Below are 19705 nucleotides of genomic sequence, written 5' to 3'. Positions count from 1 at the left end.
CCAGTAACAATGTTTTTGTTTATTTGTGTGTGTGTGTGTGTGTGTGTGTGTGTGTGTGTGTGTTTGGGGTGCTGGTGTTTCTTTGTGTTTGGAATGAAACTGTGGTCTATACAGGTAGTTCGTAGAAGTTGCAATGAAGAAAAGCTACTGTGTTTGGTGCGGGAGCGAGCTGGCCATACCTGTGAGGCAGCTGTGATAGTGATCCTCATCCTGGTGTGGGAGGGAATCCCACTTTCCCTTGCAGACAGATTATATTCTGAACTTACTGAAACGCTAAGGAAATACGGCACTCTCACCAACCGACGCTGTGCGCTCAATGAAGAGTAAGTGAAGCACACTGCATCCTTTTCTTCGCTTATTTCATTGCAATATCAACAGCAATCCAGAAGTTCTGCTGGAATGGCTGTTCTCCTAAATGAATTAGTTGAAAGGCTTAATTGTTCAGTGGGGAATCATGAGACCTTAACCCTAGTCTCTGATGTGTCTTAATGGTGAGTTAGTAGAGCCCCCATTTCTTCATTTTATAATATGAGAATTGAAACACTCAATCATGCTATATGAAAACAGTTTGAGATAATTCAAGGCCTTGCTAGAATTTACAGGAAAAAAAAGGTATTATTTGTATTTGAATAGGGATTATAAGAAATATTTCCAGGAATTAAATGAAAGTGATTGGAAACCAAGAGCCACAGTACATTTTTTTGTGGTGCCCTAAGGATCTTGTGTGACCTAACATGAGTCAACCCAACAATAAATGCTGATTATGGCTTCCATAAACAGAGGGCAATCTGCCTGTGAATATGCGAAGGTACATTTTTTGGTCAAGTGCATTAATACATGTAGGGCAGCTAGGTGGAACAGTGTATATAGAGTGGCAGGTCTAGAGTCAGGAAATTCTTTTTCCTGAGTTCAAATCTGGCCTCAGACACTAGTTGCATTACATGGGACAAGTCACTTAACCCCATTTACCTCAGTTTTCTCCTCTATAAAATGAGCTGGTAAAGGAAATGACAAACCACTTCAGTATCTTTGTCAAGAAAGGCCCAGGGACAGCTAGGTGGCACAGTGGATAAAACACCATCCCTGGATTCAGGAGGATCTATGTTTAAACCTGGCCTCAGACACTTGACACTTACTAGCTGTGTGACCTTGGGCAAGTCACTTAACCCTCATTGCCCTGCAAAAAGAAAAGAAAAGAAAACCCCAAATGGGTTCACAAAAAGTGGGACACAACTGAAATGACTAAATAACAACATTAATATATATAAGAGCAAAATGTAGTAATCTACAGTGGTGAATTGGAACTCTAAAATCTAGAAGAATTATGCTTTAAAAAATAATAATGCAAAGAACTGGATGGATAGGTAAAAATTATTATAGTCATTCACAGATGGCCTGACACAACTTTGATCAAAATGGTTGACACTTGACAACCATATTATAGCCATGATAATTGGGGGTGGGAGGGTTAAGTGACTTGCCCAGGGTCATACAGCTAGTAAATGTCAAGTGTCTGAGGCCAGATTTGAACTCAGGTCCTCCTGAATCCAGGGCCAGTGCTTTATCCACTGTGCCACCTAGCTGCCCCAGCCATAATAATTAAAATATTCTCCCCCTATGATTGAATGTCTTCAGGATTATAATTCTGGTACCAACTTATTTACAGAAAAAAAAATCTTCTTTGCATGCTCAATTATCTGAGTATCTGTTCTTTCAATCTCATCCATGCTAATGGAGAAAAGTATCAGAGAGTCTTAGAAGTAGAGTCAGAAGAAACTTTAAAAGCTGTCTAACCCAACCCCTTCAGTTACATATGAGCACACATAGGCTAATTAGAAGGGGTTAGTTGGTTAACAAGCTCACACTGCCAGTCAGTTTCAGAGGTAGGATCTGAACACAAGTCCAATGACCATTGACTCAGTCATTTCCCACCACTTCTTTATTTTTTTTTTAAGTGAGGCAATTGGGGTTAAGTGACTTGCCCAGAGTCACATAGCTAGCAAGTGTTAAGTGTCTGAGGCCGGATTTGAACTTAGGTACTCCTGACTCCAGGGCCGGTGCTCTATTCACTGCGCCACCTAGCTGCCCCTCCCACCACTTCTATAAAACTTTTGGCATAATAAAAATGAACCCTCATTCCAGACTTATGCTCAGAGCAAGTCATTTTCATTTCACCTAATAAGACATCAGTATTGTTATTCCAATAACTATCAAAATCGATGTATATCATGAAATTCAGTTGTGATGCTCTCTGATATTCAATTCCACAATCCTTAAATTTTCCCCTTGTCTTCTTGTATCTTCTACTTTTCCTAAAATGTATGAAATAGTTTGTTGAGTTTACATATTTACTTGCATATATTCACATAGCTGCGAATACTCTCTACCTACACACACACCTTGCCTACATATCATAATCATGTCATCACAAGTTGTAAGAACCCCATAATTAATCAAATCAGCCTTCTTTTGTGGCAGATTATATTACAACTTTCTTATCTACAACTATTTATCATTGTATGGTTTTAGCAGCTTTCATACCTTCTAATTTGTTAGTGTTTTTAAGTTGGGCACCATCCATAGCTTGACTGACAAGTTCTGAGATGGGAAAACTCCACTTTACTTGAAACAGAACTCTAGCGTGGCTTTCAATGATATAAACTGTAGCTTTCAGGGAATGATTTTCAAGTATACACCTTAAAATTTTACATTTTAAAATGGAAAATGCTTCTGACCTAAAGAAAAAGGGGGTGCCTATAAGTCTGGTAGGTAGCATTGATTTATACTGGGACCTTTTCACAATTCATGCTGTCTTCCATTTCTTAAAAAAAAATCTAGCTCAGGGGGGAAATAATGTCTTGATTTGGTGCCTTCATTTTTGATGGTGATCTTTCATTATAAACTCCAGCAATAACTTACAATTACTCTAAGATGGCTTTTGTTTTTTGACCTGATGAGCTACAGATGAGCTTGCAAAAACAGTTATTTGTTTTATATAAACTTTTTTAAAGTTTCATGTACAATATACTTCCCACTAATTGTAATAGATTTAATTTTCTTTAATGTCACACATCTATGGTCTTTTTCCCCTGCAGGCTTTCCTCTAATTTCCTGTTGATGACATTCCCAAACACAAAGTCTATGGCTTATGGGAACACCTTTTTGTGCGGGGAGCTTTCCTAAATATGTCTCATTGATATTAAACAACCCTTCATCCCCTAAAATCTTACTCTGATATTTCCTTCTGACTTGAGGGTAGGGGGTACTGCCTGGGATTTTAAGGGCTTTGCTGGAAGGATGAAATCTCTGTAAGGTTCTCCCAGACTCAAAAAATTTGGAATACATGCCTGGCAATGGATTACATGTCTTTTGCCCAAAGATCACTCTATCTAAGCTCAGGAAAGCTCATTCATCTCTTGGGTATTAAGCACCAGGTGTGTGTTCTACTTCATGAGTGAAAAGAGAACCCAACCCAATCTTCCATCTTCTATTTTCAGTGCACAAAATGAGCTATGACAATAGGCCCCTTTAATTCAAATATCAATAAACAAGTATTTGTCGAATACCTGCTGTGTATCAGGCTCTGTCCTTGATACTGGAGATGCAAAGACAAAAATGAAGCCATCCCTGCCCTTAAAGACCTTCTATTTGAAAGGTGAAAACAATAGGTACAAACATAAATATGTACAAAATGTATAGGCCTGATTTAGAAGGGGATACTTGAGCTGATCTTTGAAAAGAACTGGGGAGTCTAAAAAGTGAAGGGGGAGGAACATATTTCATTCCAGGTATTAGAGAATGCTTAAGAAAATTCTCTAATTTCATTAGACAATGGCAAAAGAAAAGATTATGTAAAGTCTGAGAGAAGTCATTTTGAACCATCATGGTAACATTTACCAAAGAGATGTTGTTCTGAGTTGGACTTAAAAAAAATAGACAGAAATTAAACATATAAGAAGGGAGAGAGACATGGGAAATAATGTAAGTAACACATAGTCAAGAAAGGGCAGGGCTTGTTTAGAGGTGGAAATGAGTGACAGAGAATAGTCCAATTTGTCCAGACTGTTGATTTCATGGAGATTTAGTGAGTCATATGAGAAGGGTGGACAGATCGGTTGGTGCCAGATTGTGGAGAGCTTTGAATGCCAGGCAAAGGAGTCTGAGCTTTAATTAGTTGACATAGATGAGTGACATGAATAGTTGTATGCCTAAGAAAGATTATCCTTCCTGTATACCTGCCTCTATCCTCTGTTTTTTCCTATTTATGTATCTATATGGTGTTAAGAACATAATTTCAGAAAGAATATATATCTGTATATGCATATTTATATAGACAAATATGAAATAGAAGTTTAAATTAAGACTATATTTAAAATTTCTCATATTTTCATATTTACATAATTAAAAATAATAATATATATACACATCCATACATATATATTCTCATTCAAGATTTATCATATTATTTGCATCAACCAAATTTATTCTAGTATCCCTCCATTTCTCCCCTCCAAGAAAGCCATCTCATATAGCTTGTCATTAAAGACAAAAAAAGAAAAAAATCCACAAAATTGATTAATATGTCAAAACATCTGAAAACATATGCAATAAACCACACTTGTGGATCACCCACCTCTACAAATGGGTGGGGACATCTCTTCTCACATCTCTTCTTTGGATCCACTCATATATTCTTATGGTAGAAGTCAAGGTTGAGGTTTTCTGCCCAAAACAGAACATAATTCCACATCTGGGACTCAGATTTAAATGTTCAAAGCTAATCAGGCATTGCCACTGAATTTGTTAATCCTCTGTGCCTTACATTCCTTACTTAATATTCCATTTCCCAGAAAAGCCCTCTGGGAGCACACATCATTAGGAAATTTGGAAATTGGTTCCGGTGTTTTTCTCCAAACAGAAACCAACTGTTTCCTCCAACAAACAAACTTCTCTAGGGATTTCTGTTTTGTGACTAGGCAATATCAGCCACGTTCCTTTTGGGTGAGTTGGGGTGGCGTGTCTGCCATTACAGGGGTCCACAGTGCCATAAATGTTTTTCCATCATGTGGGGTAAACCTGGGCTCATCTTATTTTTAAACCCCACTTGGCACTACCTGTGATAGAATGTTCAATGATGCTTATATCTGTGACACAAAAAGATTCTTGACATCTGAAAGAGACAGTATATCTAGCGTTTCTTTGATTCCTCAGACGAACCTGTGCATGTCAGGGGCTGGATCCAGAAACCTGTGGTGCTTCCTTTTCTTTTGGCTGCTCATGGAGTATGTACTACAATGGATGTAAGTTTGCCAGAAGCAAGATCCCAAGGAAATTTAAGCTGCTTGGCGATGATCCAAAAGAGGTTGGTTTTCCATTTTGTACTGTTCACTTCCTTGTGTCTAATGTCTTTCCTCTTTGGTAGAGTCACCAGACCTATTCTTTTAGGAACTCGTGAATCTATGAGTGCATAGGACGAAAAGAAGGAGGAGGACCTTAGAGACCATTCAGATCAGAAGCCTGGTGAGGGGCAGTGATTTAGTTAAAGTTATGCAAGTCCTCTCACTCTAAATACCAATCATTTCTGTTACACCACACTAAATGAACAAAATCTCAGCTAAATCATGTATCTGAATTGTCAGGGGGATTGTGGCAGAATGTGGGAGTTGTTTATAATTGCCCTGGATTGATATTGAAACATGAGTGAAGAAGCAGTGCCATGTAGTAGTCATGGAAAAAGTGTTGGGCCTGCACTCAAGGAGATGTGGGTTTGAATCCTGCCTCTGATACTCACTAGCTGTATGATCTTGGATGAATCACTTAACCTCCCTGAGCATCAATTTCCTCATAATGCAAAACTAGTGGCTTGGACTCTGTGACCTCAAAGGCTTTTTCTAGCTCTAAATCCATGATACTGTAAAGGAATGAACTCAGAGTCTGGTGATTTAGGTTGGAAACCTGATTCTTCCAGTCAGTCAACTACCATTTATTAAGTACTTACTATGTGCCATACACCGTGCTAAGCACTGGTGATTCAAAGAAAAGTAAACTAACAATCCCTACTCTCATCTGTATAACCTATAAAATGGGGGGTAATTACCTGCTCCACAGGAGCTAACGTAGATGAGATCCCCATAAACTGTAGGGAGAGGGTGGTGATATTTGTAGTGGAAGTATATCATCATCATCATAGCAATAGATGTGAAATCCCAGTGTTTTTCAGAATTGTCCAGATAATGTTAAAGTTAAATGAGGATATAATGTTCTCTATAATTCTAATCTTACAGAAATATAGAGGCCTTATTTTAGGCTGTCCAATTCAAAACAAGCCAGATTTTCTGTTCTTATTTATATCATGGATTGTGTATATTTTTGTTTTGGATGCCATCATGAAAATGTTGCTCTTGGGGTTAAAAAAACATTTATTGCTAATCTAATTCAAATGTGGCATTACTACCAAATTAAATTATAATCAATTTTTTTCAAAATTTTGTTCTTAAAAAAAGTTTCCTTATGAAAGGTTTCTTTGTTAAAGTACAGTGAGATCTCTTCCCCCTCCCCCATTCCTTTTAAAGACATTTGAACATCATGTGGCCTTCAGACAACCACTTGGATAATATGCTCAATTATTGATCGATTAAAAATCTTGATACGTTTAGTATTTCAGCTATGATCGATCTTCCAGGAATTTAGAGCAAATCTGAAAACATTTTATGCTGCTAAGGGAATTTGAATTTTAGTCAATGTATACATACACACTGAATAAGTAATAACTTTAATGCTTCTTGCCTTTTGAAAAATGAGTCATATTCTGTTTGTGTCTCTAATAGTTTGCTAATGAATAACAAGAAAATTAAGGTCCATGTATTCGTGGATTGATAACATAAAGGTTCCCTAAAGGACATTCCATTTTAAAATGCTTCCATTTTAAAACAATATTACCTAAATGTACAAAGTGTCCTTTTTGGTATATAGAAGGCATGGTGATTTCATAGACCAAATGAACAGTGGCAGTTTTTTGTGATGAAAACCAGTTTTATTTTACCCACTAAAAAAGTAATTTCCCATCCCTTCTATAAATTCTTATCTCCTGGAACAGGGATTCACACATACTTAATGGAAGGTGTGACCAATAATCTCTTCCCTGAGAATAGATGGGAAGGCATAGTTTCAATTCTGAGCAAAATTACAGTGAAATACAGAGGATGCAAATCTGACCTACCATCTAAAAGAGATTATTCTAGGCTGCCACTTTTTTTTCAGTTGATAGCAATTTTATCTTTTATTTGATAATATTTTTGTAGCTAATATTAGAATTCTAATTATGAGGCAAGAATAGAACAACTTAATATTATGAGATGATTTTATATATCTATAAATGTGAGATAATATGGTATAGTACAAAGGCAACCTTTGAGTCAGGAGGTCCTAGTTTCAAGTCCCACCCTTGATACATACTAGTTGAGAGAGCTTGGGCAAGAGGCTTAAATTTTCAGTGTCCCCAGATGACTCTCTAAGACTAGAATTTGCAGAAAATTTGCTGATCTGCTTTGGAAGAGAGAGTTTCTGTTCCAGGGAACCCCCTGTATAGTTGGAATGATGAGCCTGGACAAAAAACAAAAACAAATAAGCAACAAACAAAAACCCAATATATTTCACTTGGAAAGATTGTTGTTCTCCTTCAACTGAACATTTAAATGGGTATTTCTTATTTATGTTGAATAGACTCAGTCTTTCTTTAAGGGTTTTATCCATATTGGAAGAATTTCAGTTATTGTTTATTGATGCAAGGAAAACTCATTTTGACTTACTGAAAAAAATTTTGTAAGGACTCTAAAACACGAAGCTTATAAATAGATATAGTAAGCCAAAGGTAGCTTTTCAGTGCATTATCCTTTCTGGGTGCTAATAGGAAAGTGAGAGAACAGTCAAACTTTTTTTTTTCTTTCCAAATGTGAGTTGTAATTTTTGCCATATCAGGTATTTTGTTAAAAATATCAATCCAGGGGGCGGCTAGGTGGCGCAGTGGATAAAGCACTGGCCCTGGATTCAGGAGTTCCTGAGTCAAAATCCAGCCTCAGACACTTGACACTTACTAGCTGTGTGACCTTGGGCAAGTCACTTAACCCCCATTGCCCTGCCAAATATATATATATATATATATATATATATACATATATATATATATATATAAATCCAACAGACATCTCTAAAGATCTAGATATTTGGTAGAACATGGATAAACCATCTAAAAGACTGGTCTCAAATCACTTTGCATTCAAATATTATGGTACCATGTTATATTTTGCTATATTATGACATGATTTGCTACATCCTGTATTTTAAGGTGTATGGTTTTATAACTATGGGAATGCATTTTGATTTGCACCAGAGATGTAGACAACTCACAGTTAATTGTCTTTAGATGGAGAGAAAAGTGAATATATATCTTAATCTATACAATATTTAATTTTATACAGGAAGAGAAATTAGAATCCCATTTGCAAAATCTATCTACTCTGATGGCACCTACATATAAGAAACTTGCACCTGATGCCTATAATAACCAGGTAGGTTTAAAATAATATCACTGGGATAATTTACTTGTTATTTTATGATTTATTTTATTTGTGGTTTTCTTTGCTTAAAAAATATTTTCCCCCTAAAAACCTGTTATAATATGCTTTCCTTTGTACATAAAAATTAGAAACACAACCAGAAGGTGGGGGGGGGGGGTAGGTTGAGGAAATGGGGAAGATTGCTGCTCTTTTTCCATTATAATCATATTGTTGAGTTATTTCATCTTTTACATGTATTTTGTTTTTAAAACTGGTCTCTTTGAGACTTTGACATTTAATACAAGCTTCTGTGCTTGCCTTAATAATTCCCATTGCTTATATCTACAGCCTCACCCCTTATTTTATATGTGTATTATAAATATAAAAGTGAAGGCGTGGTGTGTTTGCATAAATGCGTGTGCTTACATAAGCAGGCTATAGAATTTTTTCCCCCTTTCTTCTTAGGTGTGTCCCTCCTTATACCTAGTTGGCCCAGCTAAACTTTAATAGTCCCTTGACTCCTTGATATGTCCTAAGCCCCATGCCACCTATATCTATTTTTGAGGAGAGGAGGTCTTTATAATTAACCAAAATTTGACTCCCTGTAATTTCTACAATATCGGGCTCAAGTCTACTGAAACAAAGAGGCAAGACTTGGTCATTTGGAAAACTGTTCAGATTGAATAGTTTTTAAAAGATGTAATTTAGGCCTGTTCTGTCAACATAATCAATCAAATGAGGCCATACCCATCCATGTGGTAAGGGACACAAAGGGCCTCCAGGAATAGTGGTCTGTTCATGCTCCAAGGTCCTTGGAGGACCTTCATACTGAATTATGGGTGTGCCCAAACAAGCCTAACAGATCTAGTTTTTGTCAATAACTGTTATTTCATGTGTATAGGGAAACATCCCAGGAGAAAGCTCTTCCTTCAATATAGAGCAATACAGAGTGTTTAATCTCTCTTTCACGTAGCATTTCTTTATATATTTGAAGATAGCTCTCAGATGCCATTTCCCTTCCCTTCCTTCCTCCCAACATAAGCTTTGTCTTTTACAGGCTGAAGATCCTCTGTTTTTTCACCCAACATAATTTTTGAGCTTTACCATCCTAGTTTCTTTTCTCTTGATGTTGTCTACATTGCTGATAACTCTTTTTAAGCATGGTGTCCAGAACTGCTCATGTTTCTTCATACCTGTTCTGACCAGCACAAAGTAGGACCATCAACTTCCTTGATCTGGACTCCAAGTTTCATATAAAGCATGATCAACTGTAAATCCCATTTTCATGTTTTTCTCCCCCAGGCAAATATTTTCATCTCATCACCCATGCTATCCTTTTTAAAATTTTTCCCAATTTATTATTTATATTAGCTTTATTTTCTTCTTGAATTTAAGTGCTATGGTGTCAATTATACATGTGAGATTATGAAAAATATATTTCCATTTTAGCCATATTGCAAAACAAAGCCAAAATGAAAGAAAATATGCTTCAATTAGCATTCAGAGTTCATTAGCTTTCTCTCTGGAGGTAGATAGCATTTTTTCATCAATAGTCTTTTGAAATTATCTTGGATCATGGGGCAGCTAGGTGGCGCAGTGGATAGATCACCAGCCCTGAACTCAGGAGGACCTGAGTTCAAATTTGACCTCAGACACTTGACACTTACTAGCTGAGTGACCTTGGGCAAATCATTTAATGCTAATTGTCTCACCAAAAAAAAAGTCTCACAGAAATTATATTGGATCATTATATTGATTAGAGTAGTCAAGTTGATCATAGTTGATCAAGATTACAACATTGCTGTTACTGTACACAATGATCTCCCATTTCTTCTCATTTCACTTTGCATTGGTTTATATAGGTCTTGCCATATCTTTCTGAAACCACAATCCTCATTATTTCTTATAGCAATCATATGCCACAACTCGTTCAAGCATTCCCTAACTAGTGAGCATCCCTTCAATTTCTAAGTTTTTGCCTCCACAGCTGCTATAAATATTTTCATACATATAGGTCCTTTACCCTTTTTTCTTTGATCTCTTTGGGTACAGAACTAGTAGTGGTATAGCTGTATCAAAGAGTATACACAGATTTATAGCCCTTTGGACATAGTTCCTGATTGTTCTCCAGAATGTTTGGACCAGTTCACAAATCTACCAACAATTCATTAATGTACCTATTTTCTCTCATCCCCTTCAGCATTTGTCATTTCTGATAGGTGTGAGATGGTAGCTCAGAGTTGTTTTAATTTGTATTTCTCTTATCAATAGTGACTTAAAGCCCGTTTTCATATGACTATAGATAGCTTTGGTTTCTTCTTCTGAAAATTGCCTGTTCATATGTTTTGACCATTTATCAACTGGGTGATGGCTCTTATTTTTGTTAATTTGACTCAGTTCCCTATATGTTTGAGAAATGATATCTTTATCAGAGAAAATTGCTTCAAATTTTTTATATATTACTTCATTGTCTATGGTAGCTTTTAGTAAAATGTAGTTTCTGTGATTATCTCTTTTAATTGGATCTATTTTTGCTTTTTCTTTGTCTGAGATCATGACTGCTACACCTGCCTTTTTTTTACTTCAATTGAAACATAATAGATTCTGCTCCAGCCCTTTATTTTAACACTGTGTATTTTTCTGTTTCAAGTGTGTCTCTTATACACAGCATATTGTCAGATTGTGTTTTTATGACCCTCTCTATTATTCACTTCCATTTTATGAGTGAGTTCATCTGATTCCAAATTATAAATATTAACTGTGTATTTCCCCCAACCTATTTTCTTCTATTTATCCTTCTCTTTCTTTTATCCTATCCCTCCTCAAATGTGTTTTGCTTCTGACCTTTGCCTCCCTTAATCTGCCATCCCTTTTAGAATCTTTCACTCTAACCCCTCCATCATATTTCTTGTTGTCCTCCCCTCCAATTTCCTTGTTGCATAAGATAGATTTCTGTACCCAGCTGAGTGTGTGTGAATACCAATTCTGATGAGAATAAGGTTCAAGCATTTCCCTCCATTTCCCCCTTCACTATAAAAGCTCTTCCTTGAATTCCTCTTTTATGTAAGAAAAATTTCCCCATCCTACCTCTCCCTTCTCCTTTTTTCAGTCCACCCTTCGGACCTCTATATTTTATTTTGAGATCATTCCTAAACATCCATGCCCTCTGTCCATGTAGACTCCTTATAACTGCCCTCAAAATGATCAAGTTCTTAAGAATTACATATATCATCTTCCCATATAGGAATATAAATAGTTTAACTTTATTGAGTGACTTATGATTTTTCTCTTTCTTCAGAGAGCTTTTCCATTTGGCTTTTCAAGCTGTTGACTTTTTTCCCTCATGACTTCCCTGCATCACTCTCATTTTTTTCCTCTACCTCTCTTATCTTATCTTCAAAGTCCTTTTTGGGTGCCTCTATGACCTAAGACCAATTCATATTTTTTCTTGGAAGCTTTGGATGTAGGAGCACTGACATTGCTATCCTCTTCTGAGGGTGAACCTCAATCTTCCTTGTCACTAAAGAAACTTTCTATGGTCCACATCTTATCCTGTCTGATCATCTTGCCCACCTATTATTTGACTTTTAACTCCTTCTTAAAGTGGGGCACTGTTTCCAGACGGCACTGTCCCGAGCTTCAGGGGGTACAAGGTGGTACAATTTAAGGAGCGGCAGGTTCTTCACTCACTTGGCCTGTGCTCAGGTCTCTAAATAACCCCAAGACAACTTGCTCTTCAACCAGGAAACAAAATTTTGTTTTGCTGGATTGAAAGCTCCAGCGAGCCTGTGCCCCTCCCTCACCTGGGCCTGCCACTCAAAATTGCTTCCTGGCTCCCAGCAACTGGGGTAGAACTACTGAAATCTGCCTTAGCTGCAGCAGAGACTCCTGTAGTCACCTATGGGCCAACCACTCAGCCCTCTCAGCAGACCATGAACTTAGTTCCAGAAGATGCTGTCACTGCAGCCAATTCATAGGCTCCAGGGGTATCTTTCTCTGGTGTGGCCTGCCTGGGGCTGGATCTCTGTCAAGGCAACCATGGAGTTGGGCTCCACTCCCACATTGGCACAGCAGCCCCCTCCTGCTGACCTTTTAAGCCATCTTTGGCTGGAAAATGGTCTCAGCACATCCTTTTGTGGGTTCTGCTGCTCCAGAAATTGTTTCATGGCATTATTTGGAGTTTTTTGGAATGATTGTGTCAAGAGCTCCAAGTGCTTACTGTTTTTCCTCTGCCATCTTGTCTCTGCCACCCTGAATTCTCTTTCATATTTGCCTTTCCATGCTTCTCTTAAGTCTTGTGTTTGAAAGTCAAAATTTCTATTCAGCCCTCATCTTTAAATCAGAAATGCTTGGAAGTACTCTATTTCACTAAATATTTCTTTTTCCCCTGAAAGATTATATTTGCTTGGTAGAGTATTCTTGGTTGTAATCCTAGCTCCTTTGCCATCTGGAATATCTCCTTTAATGTAAAAGCTGATAAATCTTATGTAATCCTGACTATGGCTTCAACAGTATTTTAATTATTTATTGCTTGCTACTTGCAATATTTTCTTCTTGACCCGGGAGCTCTGGAATTTGGCTATATTTCTGAGAATTTTCATTTTGAGATCTTTTTCAGGAGCTGATCACTAAATTCTTTCAATGTCTATTTTACCCTCTGGATCTAAGATATCAGGGTAGTTTTCCTTGATAATTTATTGAAATAGGTCTAAGCACTTTTTTTTAGCTTTATTTTTAAATTTTTTTTGTGGGGCAATGGGGGTTAAGTGACTTGCCCAGGGTCACACAGCTAGTAAGTGTCAAGTGTCTGAGGCTGGATTTGAACTCAGGTCCTCCTGAATCCAGGGCCGGTGCTTTATCCACTGTGCCACCTAGCCGCCCCCAGCTTTATTTTTTTAATCAAGGATTTCAGGTAGTCCAATAATTCTTAAGTTATCTCTCCTCAATTTTTTCCAGGTCAGTTGTTTTTATAATTAGGCATTTCACATTTTTTTCTTTCTTTTGATTTTGTTTTGAAGCCTCACAGAATCATTAGCTTTCACTTGCCCAATTCTATTATATTTTATCTTATTTATTTTATTTTTTTCCAATTCTATTTTTAATAACAATTTTTATTTATAGTTTTGAGCTCTAAATTTTATATTACCTTCCCTCCTTCCTCTCCCCCCTTCCTGAGGTAGTAAGTAAACAGATCTGGGTTATACATGTGCCATTATGTAAAACATTACCATATTAGTCATTTGTATAAGAAAACTGAATAAAAGAAAAAATGAAAGAAACTGAAAAATAACATGCTTCAGTCTGTGTTCAATCACTACCAGCTCTTTCTTTGGAGGTGGATAGTAGGTTTCATCATTAGTCCTTTGAGATTATCTTGGATACCAATTCTAATTTTTAAGGGATTGTTTTCTTTAGTGAGTTTTTATACCTTTTTTGCATGTGGCCAATTCTGATTTTTATGGAGTTCTTTTCTTCAGTGAATTTTTTTTTTTGTCTCTTTTACCATTAGGCCAATTTTAAGGTCTTATTTTCTTCAGTATTTTTGGTGCCTCTTTTATCAAGCTGTTAATTTTCTTTTCATAATTTTCTTTCACCACTCTCATTTCTTATTTGTTTTTCCTCTATCACTCATCTCTTTCTTTAACTTCCAGGAATTCTTGATGGCCTTGGGCTCAATTAGCATTTTTTTCGAGGCCTTTCTTGCATCTGTTTTCACATTGTTGTCTTCATCTGATTTTATGTCTTGGTCTTTTCTGCCACCATAGTAGCTTTTTATGTCAAATTCTTTTTTTAAAAATTGTTTGCTTATTTTCCAGACTATTTATTGACCCTGAACTTTATGTTAAAGTTAGGCTTTACTCACCTGGGAGTGGGGAGTGACTGTTTCAAACTTCAGGGTGTTTTTTTTTTCCATTCTGCTATTTTCAGAGATAGTTCTGGGGTCTGCAAGTTTTCAGTGTTTTCAAGATGGTGTGATCATGGAAGAGGCATAGTCATTGCTTTTGTGTTATGCACAGGTCTTTAAAAAGGAAGGGCCCTTGCTCCCCTGCAGCCACAAGTACTAGTGCTTCTCTTTGCCTTGAAACTGTGACCAGGGTCCCTGCTCCCATGTGATCATTCTTCTCTGCCTGGGAGCTATGACCCAGGACTGCATATGGGCCAATCAGTGCCAGTTGCATCCAGTGCCAGAAAAGGGTCTTCTGTAATCTCTTTCTGACTAGTCTTTCTACCCAACAATGGATTTTTTTTTATAAAACATAATTGAAGGGCTTACATTTATCCACATTAAAATAAGCAATATTCAAAGGGATTGAACAAATACTTTACATAGAATAAATGCAATTGCTGAATAAATTATATGTGGTAATTGAAATGCAGAGGGAACTGAGTTTTCTTCCCTGCAATAGATGGTGTTTTTTTCTAAATTCAACTAGAAAATTTGATATACTCTGTATCCTGCCCATTTGTAGATAGTATGCCTTTGTTGACTTGATATAAGTTCTCTCTTCTCTAGAGCCATTCAGAAGCCCTTGAAATATCAACATACTTTCAAAAGTTGACAGTAATACAAATGCCAAAGCAAAACAAATAAAATGATGTGCTTATTAGAATGTGCTTTTAAAATATTGTCTTTGAAAATTTTTATTTGATGACTTTAAAAGTCAACTGAACCAGTTTCTGCTTAAGCAGTTATTTGTTTATTCTGTTGAGCTCAGTTAAGAGCCAATGACCCTAAAACAGTTTCTCACACTTAGCCTTGTTGGATCTGCCCTGCCTTTTGGTGAATATGTGTACACACATATAAAGTCTGTGTGTACAAAATTACATAAACACATAGCTGTGTAGCATATTAACTAAAGACCAAACAAGAATAAGGAAATTTATGATTTGGTATATCATCTGTGGGCCTATTGGAATATAATTGTACTTTGGTTTAAATATTTTCCTATGCCCTGGGTATAGTTGTCAATATGTGGAAAATATTGATTAAGCCTAGGCCTCTACCATAAAATGCATTTTGGTCATATTTGTGGAAATTCAAAACATTATCATTAACCGAGAGACACAAATGACTGATAAAGGCAGAAAAGCTTAATTCAAATTGACATGATTAAACTCCATAGCAAAGCTATAACTAAATTCTTTTTTCTTCCAATGAATATTAACTTATGTTATTTAAAAATTATATTAATGAAACTATATAAAAGGTAACTCAACTCTTACATCATCTCTGTGTACATTTTGTATACATATATAGGGTGTCCCAAAAGTCTTAGTACAGCTAAGCTCTAATAGTTTAAACAGTATGTATGTATGTATGTTTGTATATATATATGTGGTCAACTGATGGAGGGTGTTCCTTGATTGATCTTATATGTTGTTGAGTTTTGGGGATAATATTTCTTCTAGTAAAGAGGATATGAACATGCCCCTTATTACCTGCTGAAATATGGATCTTATCAGAATGAACTGTTTGGATTAGAACCCTGTGGGATAGAGTCCTATGGAAAGAGTGATCCTTTGCCTTTCCAAGGGTAGCTTAATTGAGTTCAGCACTTTTTGCCATTTATTGATTATATTCAATTTAACCTGCTTATATCTTGTTTTACATAATTATTTACATATTGTCTCCCCCATTAGACTATGAGTTACTTGAGAGGGAACTGGATTTTTGTTGTCATCATTGTCATCATCATTCTCTTTTTGCTTTTCTTTGTATCCCTGGTGCTTGGTACAGTGCCAGGCACATAGAAGTCAATTAACAAATGCTTGCGAGTAGAGTCACTTTTTAAGCTTCCTTTGTCAGCCCTCCATGCATATAAGGTGTACTAGTGCCACTTTGAGATGTCACCTAGCCATGGGACTCTAGCTATTGATGGCATTTATTAGTGCTTAAACTTGTGGCTGAAAGAACCTAGGCAGCAGTGCTAACTCCTTTAGACACATGTAAAGATTCTCCTTTAGTTTGCATTTGCTCCCCGGTGGTGTTGTGCCTTTGTTCCAAATGAATAGACCAGCTCTTTCTATTTGTTACGTGTTTGCCTAATCTGTCAGCTGCTTTTCTTTCCAATAATCCCACAAGCACAACTTGCTTGGAGTTATGATTCACTTTGTCTTCATAGCATTTCTTTTGCCAGCTCCTTTGTTGCTACTGGTACTTAACCTACTTCAAAAGGTTGCTATGATGACCAACTATGAAATTCCCCATGAATCATTGTTATTATTATTTAATTATTATTCACTTGTTTAATGGAGTCAAGGTAAAAGTTGTTTGTTGTTCAGTTGTTTTCAGCAGTGTCTAACTCTCTATGACCCCATAAACCATAGCATGCTGTAATGATTGGAATGATGCCACCTGCTCGAGACTTACTGTAGAAAAGCTCAGCCATAAGGTGAAGGTCTCAGAGGGCAAGATCATGCGTCTTTTCTTTGGCATCAGGAAGTGACATTTGCTGGTGGGAGGAGGAAGGGGGAGCCGGGCACTCTGTCTCTCGCTCTTTCCTGAGGACGCTGGTGGAGAAGGGAACTAGAAATGCACTCTCCCTTTAATAGATAGATGAATGTAGGCCTTTCTCTCTCTCTTTACCAAATTCTTATTCTCCTTAATAAATGCTTAAAAGTCTAACTCTTGCTAAAGCTAATAATTTATTGGCGACCACTCATTAGATTTTAGACAGACTAGCTAGAATTTTAGTCCTTAACAATGCCAAGCTCTTCTATTCTCCACTCTCTCTCAAAATTTGTCTAAGTTCATGCTCATTGTTTGCATGATACTATCTATCCATCTTATCCTCTGCTATACCCTTTTCCTTTTGCCTTCAATCTTTCCTAATATTAGTGTATTTTCCAACGAATCCCATATTATTATAAGGCCAAAGTATTTAAACCTCAGCTTCAGTATTTGACCTTCCAGTGAATTCATTTCTTTAAATATTGACTGATTTGACCTCCTTGCTGTCCAAGGGACTCTCAAACGTCTTCTCTAGCACCACAATCCATAAGTATCTATTGTCCACTCAGTTTTCCACTCTCCCAGACATACATTGCTACTGGAAAAACCATAGCTTTGACAATGCAGACCTTTGTTGGCAAGGTGGCATCTCTGCTTTTTAGTATGCTGTCCAGATCTGCCATAGCTTTCTTCCAAGGAGGAAGCATATTTTAATTTCATGGCTGCAGTTGCCATCTGTACTGATCTTTGAGCCCAGGAATATAAAATCTGATATTGCCTCCATTTCTTCATCCTCTATTTGCCAGGAAGGGAATGGAACCAGTTGCCAAGATCTTAGTTGTTGTTTTTTTTTTTTTATGTTAAGCTTCAAGCCAGCTTTTACACGCTCCTCTTTCACTCTCATCAAGAGGCTTCTTAATTTCTCTTCACTTTCTGCCATCAGAGTGTTTATACTACCATAACATATTTCTTATCCATCCCCTTCTTTCCATTCACAGAACAATTACCCTAGTTTAAACCATCATTTGCTTCCAGAGTCTCTCTCTTCTCCAATCCAACATTATCGTAGCTGCCAAGATCATCTTCCTGTGGCACAGCACTGACCCTCTGCAAAGCCTTCAGTGGCTCTCTATTTTCTCTAAAATAAAATAAAAACTCAGCCTGATAGTTTTAAAGCCAATCTGGCTCCAAACTACCTTTGTAGTCTTCTCATTGCTCACATTCTACATTCCAATCAAACAGGCCAACTGGCTGTTCCTGAGCTTGCCAAGTCATCCCCTACCTCTGTATGTTTGCAAAAGCCATTCCCAGTGCCTAGAATGCACCCTCTCCACATCTCTGCCCCCAGGAATTGTGTAATTTAAAATTCTAAATGTGGGTTCTAATCTTTCCCTCCCAGTTTTGGGGGGAAACCAGCTAAAATCACCGATAAATGAGTTTAGGTTTTTTAAGCATTTATTAAAAGATAATAAAAGAAAGAGAAAGATTGGGAACAGATTTCTTATAGCATGGAAATCCTAGCTTTCCTAAACTCCCACCTGAAGTCCTCCACCAACCCGATGTCTCCAACCAAAAAAGAAGTTCCCTGCCAGCATTCACTTCCTCCTTCATGTCCTCCTAGAAATGGGAGGTTCTTCAAGTGTCATTCAAATTCATTGGTTCACTGGACCCGAAGAGGTCTCAATGTAAAGTTCAAAGTTTTTAAGCTTCTGAGAACAATACCCTTTTAGGTACCAGCCAGATGTGCTTACAAGCTAGTCAGCAGTCAGTCACTCTCACTTAATTCAATCAGTTTAGATCAATCTCCAGGTGGGCCCCTAAGTATCTGCTAAATCCCCTCATCTACCACATTCCATTATCTTGACACAGAATCTTTAGCTTCTTTCAAGATTCGGCTCAAGTTCAACCTCCTCTGAAAAGCCTTCTTTAATGCCCATGCTCCCTCCACTATTGGTGCTCTCCCCTCAAATAAGATACTTACTGAGAGGCAGGATTTTTCAGGGTTTAGGAAGCTGGCCTCCAAGTCAGGAATGCATGACGGAATTCAAGACCTGCCTCTGTTTCATGATAACTGTGCGACCCTGGGCAAGTCACTTAACTCTATATGCCTCAGTGTCTAGAGAAGAAAATGGCAGGAAAACCCCAAATGGGGTTATGAAGAGTCAGATATGACCAAAAATCACTCAACAACAACAAGAACAAGGCTCCCATGAAGTGCAGATGACTACTAATCTGTTCACACTTACATGGGCACACTTGCAATAATGCGATATAATGATCCTGAGTGGTTAATTGGAAGTAGGGTTGCATTCTGTGCCCTTAGAACATAATGGGTTCAGCTATGAATGGGCCCTTTGATCTTGCCCTCATTGTATTCCTATTCTACATGCTATCTTTCCAGTCTTCTACCACCTTCTACCCCACCAGATACTCTTTGATTCAGAGGCACTGACCTCCTTGCTATTCCTTGAACAGGATATTTCATCTCCTGACTCTGGGCATTATTTCTGGCTTTCCCCCTGCTTAAAATTCCTTCTCTCCTCAACTCTGACTCCTGGCTTCCTTCAAGTTCTAGCCAAAATCCCACCTTCTACAGGAAGTCTTTCCCAATCACCCTTACCTTGAGTGTCTTCCCTCTTGACTATTTCCAATTCATCCCATCTGTAGCTTCTTTAAACATAGTTGTTTACATGTCATC

At 37.3% G+C, this 19705-nt stretch overlaps 1 protein-coding gene across 1 annotated transcript in view; it reads left to right on the top strand.

The window, feature by feature from the left end:
• TET2 (tet methylcytosine dioxygenase 2) overlaps window positions 1-19705 on the top strand; it is a 163382-nt gene that overhangs the window by 123936 nt on the left and 19741 nt on the right. Inside the window, exons 7-9 of the mRNA XM_043973184.1 lie at window positions 115-323; window positions 5212-5362; window positions 8478-8567. Coding sequence (XP_043829119.1) covers window positions 115-323; window positions 5212-5362; window positions 8478-8567 — 450 coding nt within the window. The remainder of the gene's footprint in view (window positions 1-114; window positions 324-5211; window positions 5363-8477; window positions 8568-19705) is intronic.

The sequence above is a fragment of the Dromiciops gliroides genome, chromosome 6 (assembly GCF_019393635.1).
Source record: "Dromiciops gliroides isolate mDroGli1 chromosome 6, mDroGli1.pri, whole genome shotgun sequence".
Lineage (NCBI taxonomy): Eukaryota > Metazoa > Chordata > Mammalia > Microbiotheria > Microbiotheriidae > Dromiciops > Dromiciops gliroides.
This window is presented reverse-complemented; position numbering and strand designations above follow the sequence as displayed.